This window comes from Pteronotus mesoamericanus, unplaced genomic scaffold (assembly GCF_021234165.1).
Source record: "Pteronotus mesoamericanus isolate MK-2021 breed Mesoamerican mustached bat unplaced genomic scaffold, CSHL_Meso_final scaffold_36, whole genome shotgun sequence".
NCBI lineage: Eukaryota > Metazoa > Chordata > Mammalia > Chiroptera > Mormoopidae > Pteronotus > Pteronotus mesoamericanus.
This window is the reverse complement of record NW_026555313.1, coordinates 14,522,433-14,545,571: the sequence shown is the minus strand read 5'-3', so window position 1 is coordinate 14,545,571 and position 23,139 is coordinate 14,522,433. Positions and strand designations below refer to the sequence as shown.

At 35.8% G+C, this 23,139-nt stretch overlaps 1 protein-coding gene and 1 pseudogene across 2 annotated transcripts in view; one reads left to right on the top strand and one right to left on the bottom strand.

The window, feature by feature from the left end:
* Positions 1–3,419: 3,419 nt before the first annotated feature.
* The window catches only part of ZC3H12C (zinc finger CCCH-type containing 12C), a 64,469-nt gene continuing 44,749 nt past the window's right edge, over positions 3,420–23,139 (bottom strand). For both annotated transcript variants that reach the window (XM_054592527.1, XM_054592526.1), the window contains exons 3-6: positions 13,058–13,197; positions 7,995–8,229; positions 6,196–6,302; positions 3,420–5,514 (exon numbers count right to left, since the gene is read on the bottom strand). In XM_054592527.1, the coding sequence (XP_054448502.1) occupies positions 4,118–5,514; positions 6,196–6,302; positions 7,995–8,229; positions 13,058–13,197 (1,879 nt within the window). In that variant the 3' untranslated portion in view covers positions 3,420–4,117. The remainder of the gene's footprint in view (positions 5,515–6,195; positions 6,303–7,994; positions 8,230–13,057; positions 13,198–23,139) is intronic.
* LOC129086027 (S-phase kinase-associated protein 1-like) lies at positions 8,570–9,072 on the top strand (annotated as a pseudogene).

The window sequence follows — 23,139 nt, the reverse complement described above, 5'->3', positions numbered from 1 at the left end:
TGGCACACAGCCACGCCATTCACTCATGTCTTGTCTGTAGCTAATTTCATGCTGTGGGGGCAGAGGTGAGTAGTTCATTACTGTAGTTAGAACTATAGGATTCTCAAAGCCTGAATTATTTACTATCTGATCCTTTACAGAAAGTTTGTCAACTTTTGTCCTAAGGGGCTTCCCAGACCAATCTGAAATAATGCATATATTTACTTTTATTAACACTCACTCTTCTTATTCTAATATATGTGTACAGGTCATGTATTTTATACTTCATTTTATTTGTTGGTATGTACCTAGGAAGTCAACATTCTGAGTTCCCATGTTTAATATATAATATTTAGAACATAGCATTCTCTCTGGCTATAACTTGTTTGATTTCCGGTCGCTCAGGAATTCTCCAGGAGTTGGAAGATAATAGAATGGATGAGCCATACACTAACAGAATGGCCAGAAAACTGTACATCTTATTTTATACTGAATAAGGACATTGGATTGCAAAAACAACCAAAACCAAACATACCTTAGGGCAAGTAACATTCAATCGGGAAAAATAGTTCAATAGTTTTCAAAACGCACATATACATATCCAGAGCCACCCTCCCACCTATTACAAACTAATAGCTACAACATAAAGTATATTTATTTAATAAATATATTACTGTTTATATACATATAGATACATCCATAAAAGACATGTTAAATAATTATCTGTATAATCAATACTACTTTAAGGTTTTTCTGTGTTTTAAAATTACACATTCTGTTAAAATTATCAAAATAATTATTTAAAAATACCAGGAATAAAACCAGTGAAGAGTTGCTTTCCATTCAAGTGTTTCTAAATCTTATCATTGGTCATCCAGACTCAGGCATGTATAACTCAAGGAAACAGGTCAACTAAGGAAATGTTAGCCATCAAAAGCATTAACACCCTCCCACTGTTAATATTACTTCTTAACAAATATGTATGCATGTAGGTATACATATAAAAACACTTTTTAGTTATATTACATATTCTTATAAATGAATTTTCATAAAAACACAAAGTTCTAGTTTCTACCAGCATTAAGTATTTTATACTGGTTTGCATTTCTTTCAAATGTTTAGTCAATGACAAACTCTATCAGGATACAGAGGTCATAAAAAGGAGACTGAAAACATATGTATCACATGCAAGAAAGGAGGCAATACTAAAGGCCAGTATTTGGCCACTTGGGTACTATTCCCTCTGTACTAAGACACAGAGACAGAGACAACAAATTGGCTAATACTGTGTGAAGTACAGTCAACACTCAATTATTCAGGGGCAGAATATTCCAATTGGATGCCTTTCTCGTGGCAGTTTCACTATTTACTAACATACCTCTCTTATTTATTAGCAAGTCTGGCAAAAGATATGATAAAGATGAAAGTTTTAGCTAAATTAAAGGTTTGGAGTCAGCTTTGGATTTAATTTAATGATGGATCCTTTTAATTATTGCTTTAGATAATTAAGAATTTGCTGTATCCAAAGTCTGCCAATATCTGATTCTTAAGCTCTGAAAACATTAGTGCCTTAAAAAAAAAAAAAGTAGAGGACGGGGACAAATTTCTTAAGAAAATGGTTGTATCTTAACTTACAATTGTACTGAAGGATTTCAGTGTGGGTAGTTCAGAGCTATTCATTTCAGGACAGGTGGTGGCAAGTGACGCTACTTCCCATAGTCTAAAATCCATGGAGCAATGACAAACTTAGCTACAAATGTTTAGATGGTCAAATTAAAGGTGTGATATACATTTTACCTAAAATCTCATTTAAATAAATTTAGTAAAGTTTGGAAGAATCTCCAGACATTTATGATACTAAAATTAAGAAAATGGAAGCAAAACCTTCATGTACAATTTAAGTGATTTTACACTAAAAAAAAAAAACAGGCTTAGAATATGACTTAAAAAAAAGGTACTACAATTTGTAACCCTATTTTTGGCACTGGTTTTGCCTCTACATTTAAGCTTGTTCTACAGATAGTGACCCACAAAATCAAGGAGAACAATTTCACAAGGGAGTGGGGTCACTCTCAGACGCCACTCCGAATGGCTGGTGTGGCATCGTCTGCATTATTTCTAGGTACAGAGGAGCGCCACACTCCCTTCAAAAACAACAGCAATAATTATGTAGAACACCACTTTCCTGAATTAAGTTTGCTGAACACGGTTCAGATTATTGGATATGTCAATATGCACAATGCCGTTTAGAAGCATTTACTGTATACCCAAATCCTACTTCATGCAACACACAGTGTCACACAAGTAGTGAAAATGTTATCCTAGTCAAAGGTGCTTGGACATTATTTTCAGGCAGCATTTTACCTTTATTTTAAGTTAAGTTCACACTAGATAAGTTTTAGGAGAAAGAAAATGCCAATGAATTTAATATATTTTAATATATAAAACTAGGACAGACACTTTTATTTACCTAAACTGTTACTTTAATTTTCTACCTTATTCTAGACCTCAATTTTACTTAAAAAATTTGTATTTAAATAAGGGATAAAATGTTGCCCAAAAGTCTAATCATAGTTACACATTTGTGTTTAACTAGATCTACAAATCAAAATAGTTCTTATAGTTAAAAAGATACAATTTGTATCAACAGTAAAAGGTACTTTCTGGTTTTTCAGGGCTTTACTTCAAACTGTAGCATATGGAATAATCAGAATAACCAGGGCTTCTTGGCAGGCTACAGAAACAGATCCAAGGAAGTCTGTTACATTAAGGAAAATTCAAAAACTGAAGGCAACAGGGAAGTCATGTCAATCACATAACTGCCACTGTTTGCAATATCTGTCTTCTAACCAACAAAAATGAATTAGCATCTAGCAAAACCCATGACTTTGAAACCAGAAATATCCCTTACTAATACTAAAACAGACTTTAGTCTGTATCTAAAACTACACTATTTGTGGCAAGAATCTGGCCTTAATAATATAACAGGCCCCCCATAAAACTACTTTCAGGAAAATGGAAAATATACAGTATCTTACAAAAATTTTAAGTTACCATTTACAACTCCTCCATCATCATTTCCATAGTGCAGTATCAATAAATGTTGCATATCCTCCACACATAAAACCACCTCAGGCCAGCCTTGATAAATAACAGGAAAGCTAGAGTATATTAAATATAAAAGTTGCACTGAGAATATTAGATTCATTAAAAACAGGCAATTACTGCAAAAAGGTTATTTTATCCAGTATTGTTGTGCCCTTAAACAAAAAGACAAACATTAAAAATACAGGTCATGGAACTCAAGGAATTCAATTCCATTTCTACCATCTAGAAGCACATCATAGCTGGATAATAAAATTCTAAACAGTTACGGCTTTTGCCTTATTCATTAAAAAAAAGAAATGGAAACAATTTTTCCCATTGATTGCATCTGCTTTTCTTTAAATCCACCATATTAAATTACTTAACAGACAAGAAACTCCAAACAAAAATAAAACAATGAAAAGTGCCATATTGTAAATCATCCTAACATATACTGTTACCCATTTCAACATAAACTGGTAACTTACATTTGTTTAAAATATAAAGTCAGTGCTGTAGTATATCTTTGTTTCTATAAATAATGATTATAGCACAAAGAAGCCCACTTTCCCCAAATAAAAATAACTTAAAAAGCTGTAAAAGATTCCAATTAAGCTTGGCTTGAAAAATAGTTTGCTAGGTCTAGTCAAATGTTCAACATTCTGAAGGTATTGTAATTGCTTGCAATTGATAGAGAAACACCAAGTTAATAAAAACATGAAATAAGGATAAAAAGTGCTGCATATAAACCCCTGATGCACCAAAGATTAATATCAAAGATCACAGATACATCTAATAAATCAAACTGGAAAAACTTCCAGCCAAGGATATAGCTTTAAAAAGGAAATGTTAAAAAAAAGTTTGAATGTAAAGCAATCCCGTGATACTTCCACTATGTGGGGCTATACATACAGATTCCATGATACAGTATTTCACATAAATGGATACTATATAACCTCCTTGATGAGAAGGAGATCACATGTGCTATTGTAGCAAACCTCCCTCAGCATTTGAGCTGAACAAAAAACTAAACACCACAAAGATGCATCATCTTTCAGTAACCCAGCTGTGATTTCTCCACCAAGATGGCTGCGGCGAGCTGCTGGGCATCTGTCACGTGAGGGTTCCTCTTCATGACAATTCTCACAAGGTCAGGGGGGAAGATGTTGCACAAGTTAATATAAATCTTTTCTCGGTTGTCTTGATACCTTGGGGGATCTTGTGGCAGTCCACAGTATGGTATTCGCCATGTCGGCTCCTGTTGTTCAGGTAGGCTCTGGAAGGTGAACTGCTCGTAACATGGCTGTGTGGAGTTATCAGGCAAGGAGTAAGTCTGCCGATAGCCATACGCCTCAATCCCATAACCCTGCCTGTCCCAGGTTCCCAGCCCTTCCTGGCGGGAGTAAGGCTTTCTTTGTCTTGAAGGAGAACTGTCATACAGCCGAGAGTCAGAAATGCTGTCTATTCTTGTGGCCACTAAGGACCGTCCTAGGTGTGGTGCCTTAGAGTGTCCTGAATTTGGCGGAGAAGGGTAATCGCCAGGACAACTGGACCGGGCTCCCACAGCTGGGTGCTGTAGATGTACAGCCAGATGTGGAAGAGGAGGCTTGTGATGGTACTTTGGTTCTTCATGACTGTAACTTTGCACTCTGGTTAAGGGGTCATGGAAATTCTGCAGGAAGGGTTGGGAATTAAGGCGGCTGTGAGGGTACATGTGTTGACATTTTAAATTCTCTTCTAGTTGTGGGTCAGGAGAACTGACATAGGACCGATCATTGTACCCCACATAGGAGTCACTGCTCCCACAGCTCATGCTCCCTTCACTGCTGCAGTCAGAAGCTACAGAACTTATCCTATAATCTGTGTCTAAGGAAAAACGCCTTTCAGGACTTCGTGGGCCTGAGATACTCAGATTTGAATATGCGTTCAACATGGAATAATATCCAATGTCAACAGGCGAGTCACATTTTGGATATGGTTCATAAGGCATTGGCGTTCCATGATTTTTGGTTGCCATCATCATTGGAGGATATTGTCCCTGTGGTCTTTGATCCTGAGGTGGGAAATGAACCCCAGATGGAAGGCCATTGCTTAAAGATGTAGTGCTTTGGGGTTTTGCAGTAGAAGTAGCCGGTATGCTAACTAGGGAAGGTACAGACCTGGTTTCCAGTTTGTTTTTGGTGGGAAGCTTTTCCTCTAGGTCTTGGTAGACTTGAGTCCTAATGCTGGGATCCGACTGCCTCTTTGGAGCACCTCGTTTGCCATCAGAAGTGCTGTCAGCCTTAGTGCTGCAGGGGACACTGTTGCTTTTCACCAGTCCTCCTTCATTTGCAGTTTTGGCAGCTGTATTTCTTGACATGGCACGAAGCTCATCAGCCACTGACCGCTGAGGCTGGCTGCCCCTTTCTGGATGGTAGTATTTGCACTTGTGTCCATAGGTACACTTCTTTCCTATGAAGAGCAAAATTGATTAGGCAAAGGAGCACACCCCCAGATCCTGAAAACTCAGTCTGGCATGACTACTTTAATTTGTAAAAGAAACAAAGGCAGAAATTGGAGATATTCCAAGTGTTACTCTGCTCCTTACTCTGCTCCTTACTTTTGAACTTTTGGTTTGCAGGCGGGTGCTCAATCCACTGAGCCACACCAGCCAGGACATGCTCCTTACTTTTGAGAAACGTTAAGTCTTCCCTCCTCAGGACTTAATAGCACTAAGCAAACTGGCTGAGTGATTAATAATCACCTCTAGAGTTTTTGGCTAATATCCTGCGTCCTCAACTCTTACCTACCTATTTTCTTCCAGTATGACTTTATAATTAGGTAAGACATTCTGTTTTGGAAAAAAATGTGTATTGCTGTAATGTGATAAAACCATTCCAATCTGATGTGTATCCAACCTGAAAACTCATGTTATAATTTACTAAACGAGTTGTTGGAACCCTGTTTTAATACGGGGAGATGTAGTTGAATCGAACCCAATTAGGTAGAAATAATTACTACTTTTTCATGTTTTCTTAAATTTAATTATAATAAAAAAACTACATAGTATGTCATATAAAACTAAAAATGTTTCTTAAAAACTTAACAACATACTGTGTTCTAAATGTATATATTAAATACTCATAAAGTTACCATATGGACAAGGCTGCTTTTTGTGTTCAGGAACAATAGGCTTCTTCCTTAGAAAATTATCCAGGCTTGGACCGTGTCTGCCAAGAGGGTCATCAGGAGGCATGAACCTGTCAGGGATAAAATACAAAATTACATCTAAGTAGGAAGCTGATAACTTAACTCCAACAACAGTGTAAATATTTATTACAGTAAGGTATTGTTTTTTTCAATTTTAATCCAAGTACTTTGAATCAACATTTATAGGATAAAATTATTAGTACACAAAGTTCTCTTCTCTTGATGAGAACAAAATTAAACTGTGTCAAGATGAACTTAAAAATATTTGTTTTACTTCAAATAAGTCTAGCAGGTTCTAATTATTCCTTCCTCTCAGTCTTGAGATTCTTTGCCATTTTAGGAGAGCTTTATAAACGTCAATCTTGTAAAGTAGTATGAATTGGGGGTGGGGGGATGGCAAGGGATAGCTGAGGAAGAGAAGGGAGATGTAGTAAAAACTGACGGAAGACTGCAACTAACCGGACCCCTAGTGTGTGTCAGCGGCTGTGCACACATCATCTCATTTAATCCTAGCATAATTTCTGAAGTATCAGCTCTATTTTTTAGATCAATACACTTTTCTAATTTAGGCTTAGATAAATTAAGTTACTTTTATCTAAGTTAACATGACATAGTCAAGATGTGTAACTCCATCGTCCATTCTCTTCCTGCTCTGCTAAGATGCTTCTCAGCAGATATAGAAAAAGTCTTTAAGAAAATAAATGTATAAAACATGGCAGGACTTTGGGGTTGGGACGCATAACATCTAGTGTAATCTTCCCTCCACTGTAGACGGTGCCATCCTGGGATGGGTCCAAGCCCCTCTGTGGACTCACTGAGAAAACAAGTGTTGCTGGGTTCGGCCCAGAAGGGACCTGGCTTCAGGGACAGGAACTGAAGTGATGGGATCAGAGGGGAACGTTCCTAAAACCCACTGGGCCTTCTGTAAGAAGTGTGGCAGGCAAGCATCAACCCCACAAAGTAATACAGTACAAGAAGTGCAAAGATTCTCTGTGTGCACAAGGAGAACCGCATTATGGCAGGCAGCAGAGTGGCTATGGTGGGCAGACTAAGCTGATTTTCTGAAAAAAGGCTAAAACTACAAAGGAGATTGTACTGAGGTTTGACTGCATTGAGCCTAACTGCAGATCTAAGAGAATGCTGGCTATTATGAAACCCAAGTATTTTGAGCTGGGAGGAGATAAGAGAGAAATTGCCAAGCGATCCAGTTCTAAACTTCGTATTTTGTTTTATTATGTGACAATCAAGTCTTGAGGACATGTTCACTTAAAAAAAAACCCAACTTATTATTTTGGATTGACTGTTCAATGGAAGCAAGAATTCATGGCATGTATAATGAAAAGCAGTTATGATTGAAAAGTTCTTCTACTAGTACGTCACTATTTGAACTTGAAATAAACCAAGTATTTACCCATAAAATATGAATAATGTATGAACTCTTAAGGGAGAGTCAACATGGCTGAATAATAGCATGTAGCAAATATGGTGTTTAATATTAATATAAAAACAATATGACATTAAAAGTTTAAAAATAGAAGACAGTCACTCAATCCTACAATCTTAATACAATTAATTTTCATTTATGGGTTGTATTGTCATTGTTTTTCTGAATGCATACAGCATTTAACAAACACAAAGTTTATGCTTTGTCTTTTTAACGTATTTTTCCATGTTTCTTAATAGCTTTTAATAATATTAATTCAGGGAAGCAGTATTACTTGTAAATAAATGGTTTTACTTACTTGTCATTGACAAAAGAATACATTAACAATCGTTCGTCTATGAACTTCTTCCATTCTGGTTTTTCATTAGCCAAATCCCTGTAGTTGTCATTGGACACGATTATACCGTCTGACTCAAACGCCAGCTTCACAATGAACCTGTCATCGTAGCACACCACTCGCCTCCCCTGGACTCGCCGGGACGGTGTGAACACCAGGATTTTCTCCTTCTCTAATTTACGCAGAATTTCTTGATCTGCAAAGGTAGAATTTCAGGAATAAATACATACAAAAACATATAGCGACTTTCATACAATGTAATATTTTATAAAATATTCTGAATGTATGTAATCGTTTAATTACGGATTATGATTTCCAGTTTGTAAATACAGCAAATTTGTAACCCTCGATAATATTTTTCCTTCAGGAGTTCCAAAAGCTTTAAAAATAGCCCCCTCCAATGAACTTAAAAAACATAAGCTTGGCCTGTTCCCATCCCAGACCTGTAGGCCTCTGATTTCTTTAGCGGGCCTTGTGTGGAAGTGTCTTTTTTTTTCTCCCTCGTGTCAGGAATACATCATATGCCTGTGGGTTAGATGCCTTCAATTAAGTTGCAGTGTTCTCATGGAGATATTTGAAGTTGATGTTGAAACTGCCAAACAATCTGTGACTATCAAGACTATGTTAGAAGGTTTGGGAATGGATAATGAAGGTGATGATGACCCAGTTCCTCTACCAAATGTTAATGCAGGGATATTAAAAAAGGTCACCCAGTGGTGCATTCACCACCAGGATGACCCTCCTCCTCCAGAGGATGACAAGAACAAAGAAAAATGAACTGATGATATCCCTGTATGGGACCAAGAATTCCTCAAAGTTGACCAAGGAACACTTTTTAAACTTATTCTGGCTGCAAACTATTTAGATATCAAAGGTTTGCTTGATTTTACGTCCAAGACTGTTGCCAATATGATCAAGGGGAAAACTCCTGAAGAGATTCGCAAGACCTTCACCATCAAAAATGACTTTACCGAAGAAGAGGAAGCCCTGGTACACAAAGAGAACCAGTGGTGCAAAGGGAAGTGAAATGTTGTGCCTGACACTGTAACACTGTAAGGACTGTTCCAAAAACTAGTTGCACTGCTCTGTTTATAATTGTTAATATTAGACAAACAGTAGACAAATGCAGCAGCACATCAACTGTATTGGCAGAGTATTGTCTAATGAGCAGAGAGCTCATTGCATGTGTAGTTTGGGTACAGACTCCAAACCTATGGCTGAGTTTCTTCCAGTATGATCAAAGTTTCTTTTCTCTTTGTTCTGAATAAAACTGAATTGTGGGTCTTCTATGATAAGTGGCTTTTTGGGCTTTCCCTCTTTTTGTAAAGCAATTTCTGCCTAGTTTGCTGTCCAGTTAACTTTAGTTTAGTGACCTTTTAAAAGTTGGCATTGTAAATAAAACAACTTGCAAAGTTTTCTGAAATAGAAAGAACCCCCCCAAAACTATAAGCTTAAAACTTCAAAACTTAAAAGTTTTTGTTCCCAGACAAAAGTTAGAAGAAATTTGATAGCATAAAACTTAAACATGACTGAGCAACTTGTGACTTACATCCCCTCTTCCTACTCTTGCTTCTCTGCTCCCTGTCGTTCCACCATTGTGAATTCTGGCAAGGAGTGCCAGGTATGAGCCAACAGATAACATCATTTAAAAAAAAAGGCTTACTTCTTCTCAATGCTTACTAAATTTTTTAAACCTCTACCTCTTGAGCAGACACTCACTCACTACATGCCTACTGTAAGGTATGTACTATGTTAAGTGTTAATGGCCGCCAAAATTAAGAATGACCTCTTCTCAGGGAGGTGTCAGGTACTGGATTGGATAAATGTGTAAACTAGTGTTATAATGGCCACAAAAGAAGTATGAGGAAGGGATGAGGGAGGAAGGGATGAGGGTGAAGGGGATGGAAGAACGACACGGGTCAACTAGCTCCGATACTGGCATATAGATTGCATGATGCTCCTGATAAAATTCCAAAGTTCATCAAGACCAGAACTTTGGTTTAGAAAAGTAGCAGAGAAGTGGAAGAAATGTGGATCTTAAAATCAGGAGAAGTCATGGATAGATCTCAGGTTCTGCTACTTTATAGATATGGCAATCAGTCTTACTGAGCCTGTTTCTTTGTGTCCTCAAGTGCAGTTCATGGGCTATGATGAGTCAATGAGTTATTTATGTGTAAAAGCACTTAGCACTCTCAATATACACTATATTTTTCTTCTACTTAATTTTGTTTATAGATGTATGCAATTGTTGGTCTCCTTTAAAAGTCACTGAAAACCAATACAAATTTACAAGCCCAGTCTCAACTGTAAGATCTGTCACCTTATAGTTATTTTGTATGTGCCCCTGATAAAACATTTTGAGGTCAGGTGCAATGTCTCATTTATTTTTGTATCTATCAGCACTCAGCACATCAGTAGATACTCAAGAGATGTCTGCAAATGAGTACATAAGCTACTTAATGAAGTACATTCAGAGGTCTTCCAGTTTATTTTACTGCCTATGTTCAGAATAATGCTAGGTACTTTATTTGTCAGTGTTCAGTCATGTAAGATGCCTGGATCCTCACCAAAATGACCGAAGGAGCTAGTGTGCTGACCTAGCAGTCACCATCATCTTGCTCACTTTGCATTCCTTAAAGAGCTAATGAGAAAAAAAGGACACTAATTAGGTGATAATTAGATGACAACTAGTTAGGATAAGTAATCCTAACTTAAATAAATATGGGCTTACTATAGCTGGTAAGTTACCTGAATCTCCAGTACCTTGAATAGTACCTGATGCATAGCTGAATAGTTGCTTGTTAAGTATTTGATAAATCAACAGAAGACTGGCAAAAATGCTAGTCTGAATCTATATCTGAGAACTTGAAAACATTTCTTATCAAGTTTCTTTTTCTGATAGAGTGAAAAGATATGAGACTATTCAATTTACTAGTTATTATCTGGTTGACGGTTTCAATCAAGGGAATTATTCTAGGGGAGAAAAACGCCTAACAGCCCCTGACAGTAGTTGTATGCACTTTCCTTTGTGTTCCAGATACATCGTGCTAGAATTTCTAAAGTTAAATTGAGTCACAACCCGCACTGTCCATTTTCATTTTACTTCTTGATCTCATATTTCCTTTGTGCTCAAGAAGCTTTCCATTAATTTTCATGTTTAAATATTATTTGTTTTTTTTTCAGTTTGATTACTGTTAATATTTGGTCATGTTTCCTTCTAGTCATTTTCTGTGTGTTTTTTCTTTCCATTGTTTACATATGTACATATGTATGTATAGCCACACATACACAATAATCAAACCTGCCTTTTATGTGAAAGAACACTTCCTCAGGTCATTAAAAATTCTGCCTAATAATCTAATATATATTTTGTTCTATCAATATATACTAATTTATTGAACCATGTTTTAAAAGAAGGTATGGGTTGTTTCCTTTTTTTCTTCTATTATAAATAACATTGCACTGAATGCCTCTGTGGTCAGAAACCTTTGTGGCCACTGCTTATTTTCTGGAGAATTATTCATGGAAGGGGAGATAGTAGATCTAAGAGAATTAATATTTTAAGACCAAACTTTTCCAGAAAGGTTGTAACAATTAATGCTGCCATAGCACTGTAGAAGTAACTCCCTCAAAACATTAAGTACTATCAGTTTTTTATTTCTGTGAATTTGATGGGTGAAAAATAAGACTTGTTTAAATTTACATTTCTTTAATGACTAATGAGGTTGGACACTTTTTCTCTTATTTGGCACTTGCATTCTTCTGTGAGCTGTCTACTCCTACCAGGTTACCATTTATATATTGGGGAGAACTTCTTTTTATGTTAAGGACAGTGATTCTGTGTTTATTAATTGCATATTTTTCCTTAGGCAAATAAAGAGATTTCTTATTGTTAAGAAAATTGCCCCAAATATAGAAGTTTACATTTTGATGCACTTAAATTTATCTTTTCTGTCAAATTTCTTCTAAAAATTTTTGATTTAGATAGGTCTTCCCAGCCATTCAAAGACTATTTAGTCTCTAATGGTTTAATTTTTGACAATTAATTCTTCAACCATTTGGAATTGACTGTTACATGGTGTAAGATAAGGATCTAGGTATGTATAACTTTTCCACAGAGTTATCCAGTGTCTTGGTACTACTGGCTGAATTACTCCTACCTCTGCTACTATACAGTTTATATAGGCTTGGTTCTGAGTCCATGGCTCTGAACTTTACCGTAACTTGCCTATGTACTCTTATACTAGTTTGATAATGATTTAATGATTATAGATAAAAATAAAGGTCTTAAAATAAGACTTCAGGTACATAGTAAATGGTCTCTCCATTTATTTTTGACTTTGAAGTGTATTTTCTTCACACAGGTTCCTCAGTTTTTGTTAATGTTGGAGTTGGAGAGGGGTGAGAAGGGTTAGATGCTGACTGAGAATCACTTAATTTGAGCAAGATGTTCAGCAACAATACTTAGCAGGCACAGAGGACATTTTTGCCTGAAACTCATATACATAGAAATTATAAAATAATGCCAAATGAGATACTTCATTGGGATAGAGTTCTTTCTTGCTGCTTGACACTAGATAGCATACCCCGAGTTTCATAGATCTTTTTTGATCTGCAGCCACTATAATTTGATATTCACCTAGTCTAATTCTTATAGCAGATGAGAAAACTGGGGTTCAAAGAGGTTCAGTGTATCCTATGGCTAGTAAATGGCAAAGCCAGAATTTGAATCTAGGTCTCTCAATACCTAGCATGTCTCAAAAGGTCAGAATTTCATAAAATTTGAAGTAAAAACTTCCAAATTAAAAAAAAAAGGCTTCTGTAACAAGGATTACTGTTTACTTAGCATAATCAGATAGTTTTTAAACTTGAAAATAGCTTTGATGTTCCATCAAGACAATGTGGCATTTACATAGACTGAGTAGATGGAAACAGAATAACAGTGTTCAATGGAATACCTGATCATGCCAGATACCTGCATAAATATATATGGACACTAAAAACAAACAGCGAGTAGGGTTTACCTGTAATAAGGGCATCAGGTCGGGACTGCTCCTTTCTCCAAGCAGGAACAAAAACTGTAATATCTTTGTGGCCTCTTTCCAAAAACCAATCCACTGCCAATTTTATTCCTCGGCAGGAAAATGCTTCTTTGTTTCCATGGCTGAAAGAATATTTTATAACAACACAACAAAACCAAAATTTAAATTAATTCAAATTTGTAAACAGAAATGATCACATAATTATAATAGTAATAGGAGGTTTCAAATTTAGGATGGAGTTGAATAGCTCTGAGAAACATTAACATAACCTAGGAGTTGACAATCTGTGAGGGAAAAAAAAAAAAAGAAAATTGCAACAATTATTGTGTGGAGAATAAAGAAAAATAAGTTTTCAAATGTAAAGTTGTAAAGGTTAACTAATCAGAAAGCTACATGCTCTTTTTGACCAGAATGGGAAAAAAAGAAAGGGTCCTCAAACACAGCAAGAATAATTTGTCAAATGTAAAAAGTCACATAGAAAAAAAATCTGTAAAAACAATCGAATGGAACACACATTCATTCTTAAAGACTTCTTTCTCAAGAGTTCTTATGTGAATATTTCAATATAATGATTAACGAATGCACAAAATTTATATGGTGACCATGTAAAAGAATGTACACACGTGCACTAAAAGGAAAAATATATGCACAATGCTTAACCTCATACAAGAAACACTTTCCATGTCCTTCAAGGAGAGGACACCTGGTTTCTATTTAACATTATTGTGTAAGACAAGGAATAAGGATGACAAAAGGGCATTCAAAGCTGGATTAGCAGTTTTAATGCCTAAAAGAAAATGCCCGACTAAGAGTAGAGTCATTCAACAAGTATTTATGTAGCACCAGGCTCTGCTTATGCACTGTAACCTAATAATTTAAGACAACACCTTTAACGGTTTAAACAAACAAAAAGAAAACAACATAGCCTCCTGTTTTGAATGCAATAATAACACTCTTACATTTTGAGCTCTGAAGGCTCCATTTCTTATCTGTAATGGAAATAGATATTCTTTATTTCTTATGGCTAAGGAAAGCTAAATAATATAGGTAGACAAATGTTTTACTAACTTTTAGCATGTCAAACATTAAGTATATTAATATACTGTTCTAGCGGTCCCCTGGGAAGCACTAGAACCATCTAAATATGGCTAATCTTTTTAAAAACAAAAAAGAAATAGACTACCTTGTTCTTCAGATATTGAAGGCTGTACAAGCAAACCACACAGACTTCACGGTTCCACATACCCATCCTAAGGAACTGGGGTGTGATCAGAGGTGAAATCTGGTGGACTGGAGGTTTCACAAAAAGGGATGCTGGACAGGGAAGTTTGAAGTCACATTTTCTAGGTGAGAAGGGCTACTGGACAGCCTCACCCATGTCCCCACAAATGATACAAGGTGATGCCAGGTTTCATAGAAAATATTGATTATTTAATCAGTCTTCTGAAAAACTACACAAAATGATGGTAGCATCTCTTGAGAGAATATATATACTAACTATTCCTAAATACAAAAACTCAAATTGCTAAAATCTGTTTTATTTTGCATTAATTCTTTGCAATCTAAGTGCATGATTATTTGCCAGTCATTAATGACATTTAGTTTACTGAGACTTCTGGCTCTGAGAGACGACTACAAACATTTTTTTCCCACTTGGTAAGAACAACTGTTAACGTTTTACTATAGGAAGAGAAGATTCTATCTTCTAGCTTAAGAATTTTCATAAAATGTCGGTAAAGATCAAACATGAAACAAAGATTGTATATATGCTGAAATGCGACACTGTACCATGCAATACTGATAATAAAGGCTGTTTTCATATTGTCTCATTCCCCTCTGCCCCTAACCCCCCAACTTCCATCCCACAAAGCCTTGCAGGGAGAAAATGAGCAGGAGGATGAAAGGGGCCACACTGTGAATGGTCAACAGCAACATAAAGAGCCTGGGTTTCTGAGCAGATGGACCCAAATCTATCTCTGATCTTATTATTTGAGGAAAAAAGACCCTCCCTCATTTGTTTAGGAAATTGTAGTGAGTTTTTCTGCTATGTGCAGCTACACACATCCTTAACTGCCATATTAGTTATACCATAAACCAAAACCAAAAACAAAACCAAAAAACTGGTAAAGCTGTAGAATCAAATCAGAAAAAAATATTTTAAGGCAAAAATTACTAGTGGTAAAAATGTTATTACACAATAGCAATAAAGGAACAATTCACAAGGAAGCTATAATTGTGGTTTCAGTCTCCATATGAGTTATGCAAAAAATCAAAGGATTACTAGAAGAAATGAACAAATCCACAATCATACAATAGATAGATGAAGCAGAAAACACTTAGTAAGCTTGCAGATGGGAACAATCAATTACAAGCTTCATCTAATGGATGTATATAAAACCCTGCACAAAATTAGTGAAAGAAAATCTTTTCAAGAATACAGAAAAGAATGATGAAATTAGCCATGTATGAGGCCACAGAACAGATTTCAACAGACATCTGCATCATGCAGTAACATTTTTGACAATGTTATTACATTGAAGATGTAAGGTTCTAGTTCAAAATTAGTATTGTTATTCACCAGCAAACCAATTAAAATTTTTAATTTAATAATCTCATTTGTAACAGCAAAAAACCTAAAGCTAAACAAACCTAACAGAAAAGCAAGAGATTTACAAAGAAAATGAAAATTGAAAACCTGTATTAAAGGGAATAAGAAGCAATTCTCAAATTAATCTATAGTACACAGCAATTTCAATAAAAATCCTCAAAGGATTTTTTATGGAACTTGAGAAACTGATCCCAAAATTAACATAGAAAAACAAAAGGCCAAGAGTAGTTAAGCAATTCTGAAAGAGGATGAACTTCCTGAATAGTTATCAATACTTAGTATAAAACTACAGAAATCCAATCAATGTTATATTGGTATAGGCAAAGATTAAAAAAAAAATCTAACAGAAAAGTGAGCATAAGGTGACATAAATGTATAAATGATAAAAGTGACATTACAAGTCAATGAAGCAACTGCTTATTTATATGGGAAAATAAACTTGTATTTTTATCTCATACCATACACAAAAATAAACTGTAGATAAATCAAAGATTTAAATATGAAAAGAAGTATTGTAAAGCTCTTAGAAGAAATTATAGGAGTTATAGGAGACAGTCATACAGGGGAGAAAAATACTTCTTCAAGGAATGCAACCACATTCTCTGTCAAGGAAAAGACTGATGCATTAGAGCACATAAAACTTCTTTATGCAAAAGACTCCATAAACAAAACAAAATGCCATAGACTGGGAGAAGGTATTTATAACATATAGGACCAACCAAAAGGCTAGCGCTCAGAATATATAAAGTATTCCTAACATTGAGAAGAGTAACAGTGTTTTTTTTTTTTCTTTTTCTTTTCTTTTCTTTTTTTTTTTTAAGGCAAAAGACATGAACAGTGAATTCATAGGAGAGGAAACCCAAATGACCAACAAAGAGTAAAAGATACTCAATGGTGAAGAAATGCAAATTAAGGCCAAAATGAGACACCACTTCACACTCATCATATTGGAAAACTAAAGTCTGCAAACACCAGATGTTGCCAAGGATGTGTGAAAGAATGAATTCATACATTACAGGTGGGAGTGTGAATTGGGATACCAATTCAGGAGAGCAATCTGGCAATACTCTATAAAGTCGAAGGCGTGTTTTCTCTAAAACACAGTATTCCACATTTAGGTATAGTAAAACCCAACAGTAACTTGAAATCAGATTTAATGCAATTAGCAGTTGGCTTTCATCCTCTGCCCAGCCTTAAATCTCACAAGGGGGCAAGCTAATGTTTTACCTTCTACAGGGAGAGGCAAAGCCAATCTTCCCCTTACCAGGCCAGAGAAATGAATGCTGACTATGAAATCCCTGGAACTGCAGTTTGTTGCCTCAGAATTTCTTGCCAGCCAAGGCTCAGAATCATCCCTAGTAATATTAAAGTCCAGGCAGACCTCTTAACTGGGTCCAAATTGCAGGTGGGACCTCCACAGACTAGGAGAGATTATGGGAGCCTGAACTTAATCTAACCCTATGAAGTGAGGTGGCATGTTGAAGGATGTGACTAATTATATATACTGGATACAGTATCGAGGGCAACTGAGGAGGTTCTGATAACCAATTATAACAACAGAGTAAGCCTGATAAAAACTATGAAAAACAGGGTGATAGAGTAAACATAATGTACCTACTGGTACAAAGCAACTACCTGATGAGTGTTTACTGTAGTGCCTTATGGGCTATATCTGCATGAATTCAGGGTTTTCCTCAGTAATAAAAATAGCTAATTATATTTTTATGAATTGGCATATTCCTTTGGGACTCAATTTCTTTTTTATTTCAGCCATTTGGTAATAAGGATGGTATACCTTTAGTCCTTTGCTGCGTAAATTTGTTGGAAGATTTTGGTTACTTTCATTAGGTAAGAAACCCTGAATATTTGCTAAAACATATCCCTTCAACTACTTTGGCTCAGTGGGATTGGGCTCCCAGGGAAAATTCCAAATCCTTGTTGCAAATTTTGAGTTACTACTGAGCAAAATGAATAATGTAGGTTTGAAGGTTGCATGTGAATTACCACTACTTCAATGGTAGAAAAATACAAAAAGCCTGCCAGCCTGCCAGCAGGTCTCTTTCTTGAAAGGCTTGTTTTACTGTCATGCTTGAAGTAGGCAAGCTTATAAAAATCCTGCTTTGCAATGGCCAGACGAAGGCTCATATGAAGTGGATGAACTGATATAGTAAGAGATTTTTAGAAAATCCAAACTTTAAGTAAAAGAATTATTGGTATCTCTGGATCTCAGGAAATAAACAAATGAACTGGGCAGCCATAAGAATGAATTATGAAACTGAAAGTTCCTTCCTCTTTCTCCAGGTTCTCAATCCTCTGTTGTTGCTCCTGCTCCCTCTATTCCCTCTTCCCCCTTCTTTGCCTCAATGGGGGATCTAGAGGGAGATGATGACTTGGATGGATGGTTCCCAATGGCCTTAGAGTCTGGTGGTAACTTCTAATTTGAATAGAGAGGACTGCCAGCCTTATTTAAATGGTCTGATATGGATTCTACCCCTAAAAATCCCTTGACACTCGACATGCAAAATATAGCTAGGGAAGCAGAAATGATTAACAGGAAGGAACAAAGAGTCTGGGAATTCGGATAAAAGACTGTCCTAGAATTAAGGCATCAGGTTGGCGAATGGTTGCCCAGATAACTTGAAAGAAAGGGAAACAGCAAAATGAGACTGAAACCACACAAACTTACTTTTCGTTTCAATGTGATAAAAAATTAGCCCTATTCTCTTGGAGCCCTAGGGACTCAAATGCCTTCTGTGAATTCAGCGCTCACAAAGAGAGCAACCTCTTTTCTTACCCGGGGTTGCTGGGTAGATCAGATGTGGTAAGAGTGCACATGCCCTTTTTCCTAGTTTATATTATTCATCTTAAGAGTTATTTTCCAGCACTTTGGAAATGTCTGCAAAAATGCATCACGTTGTCTGGAGTGTTACCTCTTGATGACTCTGCTTGACTAATCAAACAGGCATAATGGGGCCAAATGATAACCCCTCAGGGGGCAGTGCCGTGGCCTTAGGCACCTCCTCCCACTCCAGCTGTTCTACGGGGACACCCACTGTGAGGCGCTGCTGAGGTAGTCTCTGAATCCCTTCTGCAGCAGGTGACCCAGGCTGCTGCATGAGCTCCCACTGATTTTCATCAGTGGTTCAGTAAGGCATTTTCTAATTCAGGGGCACATCAAAATGGACCCCTAATCTCTCCAGTTTTGTGGTAGCCTTCTTGCTGAATTTAAGTGAGGAAAGGTAACTGGATGACAAGGAAAGACAGTTTCTCAGGTACTGGCCACAGCAATCCAGTTTTGGGGAAAAAATGGAGAAAGGTGAAGACAAAAAGAAACCAAGACTGCAGTGTTATCTGCCTCCGTTAGAATTATTCACAAAGGGAATACCTGTGAACAGGTAAGATAGGACTCCCTAATGAAAAGTCAGTATATTGCTGTTGTAAGAGGCCGACGATACTGGGAAGAGGAATGCTGGCAGGGACTGAGGAAGCTGCAATGAATACAACCTAACTATGAAGCTGTAAGATGTCCACCAGGACATCTCCTCCCCCTCCCCCTCCCCGCTAGAATCAGACAGGAAATAACTAGCAAATAGTACAAACTAATAAGCAAAACTAACATAACTGGAGAGCTTCTGAGCTGGGAAAGGGAACACTTTGTATGTGTTTTTTCCCCTGCCTTAATCTTTTCCTGTCCTTCCTTAGAGTCAGGTATTCTGTAACTTCTACTGATCTTTCTTGTTTTATTTGAACCCAGAAAAACATAGAAGCTGAGAGTACCAATGAACAACCTTCTACCTGTTCTTTCTCCTCTGAGGTTCCTGAGCAAACAGGTTGGCTGTTGAAGGAATATGCCATTCTTCTAATGCTGTTAATTTGTTGGGAAGAGACCTGCTGTATAAACTAAGGGCTGTACTCCAGGTAGAGTGTTTTTGAAGTTCCTGGGAGACAAGGCACCTGAGCTAGTGAATATGTGCTTACCTATACTTTAGTAAATAATGTGCAGGGGGTCTGCCATGCTATGGGGGAAATTTTGGAGAAGAGAGGCTTTCTAACATCAAGGACAACTAATTGCTGATTTATTAGTCATTGCGACCTCCCCCAAGGTTTATATAATTAATTATAGAGCTTATTTCAGACACTAAGATGAAGTCAATTTGCAGATCAAGTTGTGAAAGGGCTACTATGGTATGGACTGAAGCCCCATTGCTTCTGTCTAGGGGCTCTCATTCAGGTATGAAATTCCCTACAAACTAGAAAGGGGAAACCAAGGGAAGCTAAGTTGAAGATAGATTATCTGGACGAACATAAGACTTTCACTGTCATAACTTTTCATTATTGTGCAGAATTACTTTGTCTCATATCTAATGGGATTATCTTTATTCATATATACTACTATAACTAATTTGAAAAGCACACAAATTCTTCTTTCTGTCTTCAACAGGAGGGCAATTCAATAAACAGTCAAAATAATATGAGATTTGCTACATCTTTTACCAACACCATATATACTTCCCACTAGAGAATTGAATTATACTTGCTTAGTAGTGGACATTAAATTAGTCACCTATTACAGTAATAGATTATAAAAGTGTATTTTGTAATGTGGAGGAAAATGCAGGGAACCACTATTTTAATATAGTTTGCCTCAATATGACCAAGCAGTCCATTTGACATATCTAGGAAATGTAATTTTATATATTATACCTCCTTAAATTATATATACTCATGCCATTTACTAGGTAAGAGGAGTTATTTTAGAATTAAAACTGTTATCTTCCAGTGGTAAACATGAGAAGTAACTGAAAAACATGGGGAAACTTAAAAAAGGAATGAAGTCATCTACTAAAGGGAACTGCTCTTTTTATTTTTCATAGCATTGAGAAAAAGGGAGAAAAAGGAACTGCTCTTTTCAATTATCTTATATCCCCAAATTTGATTTTGCTTTAGTTTGAATATTTGCTTTGAATTAACATATTACTTATGTTATACAGAACCTTGAAAATCATAGGTAATTTTCTTATATTCTAAAGTTTATGTAATAGGTATTATTCATATGATCAAAGAAAAGCTATTCTTAAAAAAGTCTTTCCATAACTAATCTAAATTCTAATTATAAAATTATACCTAGAATGACATGTTTAGTACTACTAACAATGATTATAATATTAGTGCTACTACTTTTAAAATTAGTACTACTAATAAATAGAGATGGCTTTTGATGAGTAGGCCAATACAGTGACAATAAATTTTCGGAATCAGACATAAGTTTAAGTATGTTCTTCACCACTTGTCTGTGTGACCTTGACCAAGTTACTTATTCTGAAGCTCAATTTTCTCATATTTAAAATGGAAATAATCTCACCTACTTTATAGGGCTGTATGAACTGAACAAGAGTACCTGGAGACTTTACTTTCTCATGTCCCTTAAATTAGTCCTAATTTTTAGAAAATGTAAAAAAAGCTTTCATTGGAATGAAAATAAAACCAATAACATAGATCTTTACAGCTTTAATTTCACCACTGATGGTAAATTGTGAGCTTTATAAAACTATGTTTGATGTTTGATGTGTGAAGGTCACTAAACAGACTTAGTGCTGAAGAGAAAACAAAAAGAGATCAAAGTAATCAGAGGACTCAAAAAGACAATTTCTTTTCAAATAATTTTCTATATATCATCTTTTATTTAAATAAAAAAAGACTTATAAGTGTGCTATACCCTTTACTGGAAGATTCAAGTATGATTATAAAACTTCTATGACTTCAATGCGTCATTAAATCAAGCTACCCTATGATGATAAGGACACAAATTATCAGGGCTTGCCAGTCAAGTGCCTACAATGAAAAATATAAGAAAAAACTATCCTCCTGAATGAGAAAACCTATTTGAATCTTTAGTATTTCAAGTATCCTCCTAAATGAGAAAACCTATTTGAATCTTTACTACTTCAAGTTTAGATATAGTTAGCTTAATTATATTACACAAAGTTAGGAAGTACTGAAAACTGATCACAGAATAATAGTAATGCAATTATAAAAATACTTATTGAACACTAAGTTTCTAATATACTCAGGTGCTCATATTTATTGACTTAATTTTATTTTATTTTTTCACAATTTTTGGGCCCAATTATACATAAACAGTTGGACATATGAAAATAGATTTTAAAGAATTCTGAAAAAAATGCCCTTTAAGACCTTTGTTAATACATTTTTCATTTTTAGTGAGTGTTATGAAGAAATTCTCTTACATCTACTATGTTTTTTAAGCAGGGAGGGAGGAGTGCAACTGGATATCATCTTCAATAGAGAAACAAAAGTATTTTACTTTCTATCACTGATGTCTAATTAAATTTCATATTTTATTTGAGAACCTATTAATTCCATGTGCTGACTCATAGACATCTAGAATTCTTCCTTTTATATTACTGATTGATGCCTATTTTATCACTCTTCTAGTCACTCAATTTTATTACCTCTGATTTCTTTTCCAAGATCACTTTGAAGCTAAAGTATGTTCAGGATGCTAAATACTGAACATACTACCAGAAAATTAATCCATGCTCCCCTGTTACAGATCATTAATAAATGTTTATGAAGCTGTGCTCCTAATAGAAATTCCACAGTGTGGTTCTAAGGCCCTTCTAGGGAGCAGGGACAATTTTAGGAGGGAAACGCAGGCCTACCTATGACCCCAATTTAAATAGATCTCTGCTTTTGTTTGTTTTAAATACTGAGCTTTCATGCAATATTTGCAGGATTGTACTGCTTTAAATGAAAATAAAGGTCTAAGAAATCACTGATTTAGGACAATGAAAATATCCAACATCAAAATTACAATGTCTTGATGTGAAATGGTTTACTAACACTCTTCAGTTGGATATGGATGTAATAGCAGTGTGCTGTGTGTGTGGCCGGGGTGGCGGGGGAGGAGGTCGGTGGGGGGAGAGTGAGAGACAGTTTTCAAAATGGGGAAGGGTAAGGAAAAAGGAAAAAAGGTTCCTTTGACCTAATAAGATCCATAATTTGAAGTCAAAGTTAATAACAGGAAGCACATCTAGCTAATCCAGATCCAAGGGGGTGATTAGCCTAAAAACGCTGAAGAGAGCATATGTTAAGTTAGATGTAAAAATGTCTTCAATATTAACAGAAGTAGAAAACATCAACTCTAATCACTTTTCTTATTTCTTATAATTGGGTAACTTTTCCCATTTCTGATCATTGCTAACACTAGTTAGGTGAACTATAGTTAACTTTATTCATTATGTAATAGAACTATTGAGACTGCTGTGTCCTAGGGTAGGGTTTAAATAAACATATCTGAGGTAACAGGAAAGTTTATTGACCATTGGTCTATTAAAATTCATGACTGATGATAACTAGAATTATGTATTTAGGATTATAAGGAGATGCAATGGAATATAACTAATATTTGTCTTTTTCAGACTCCATGTGATCT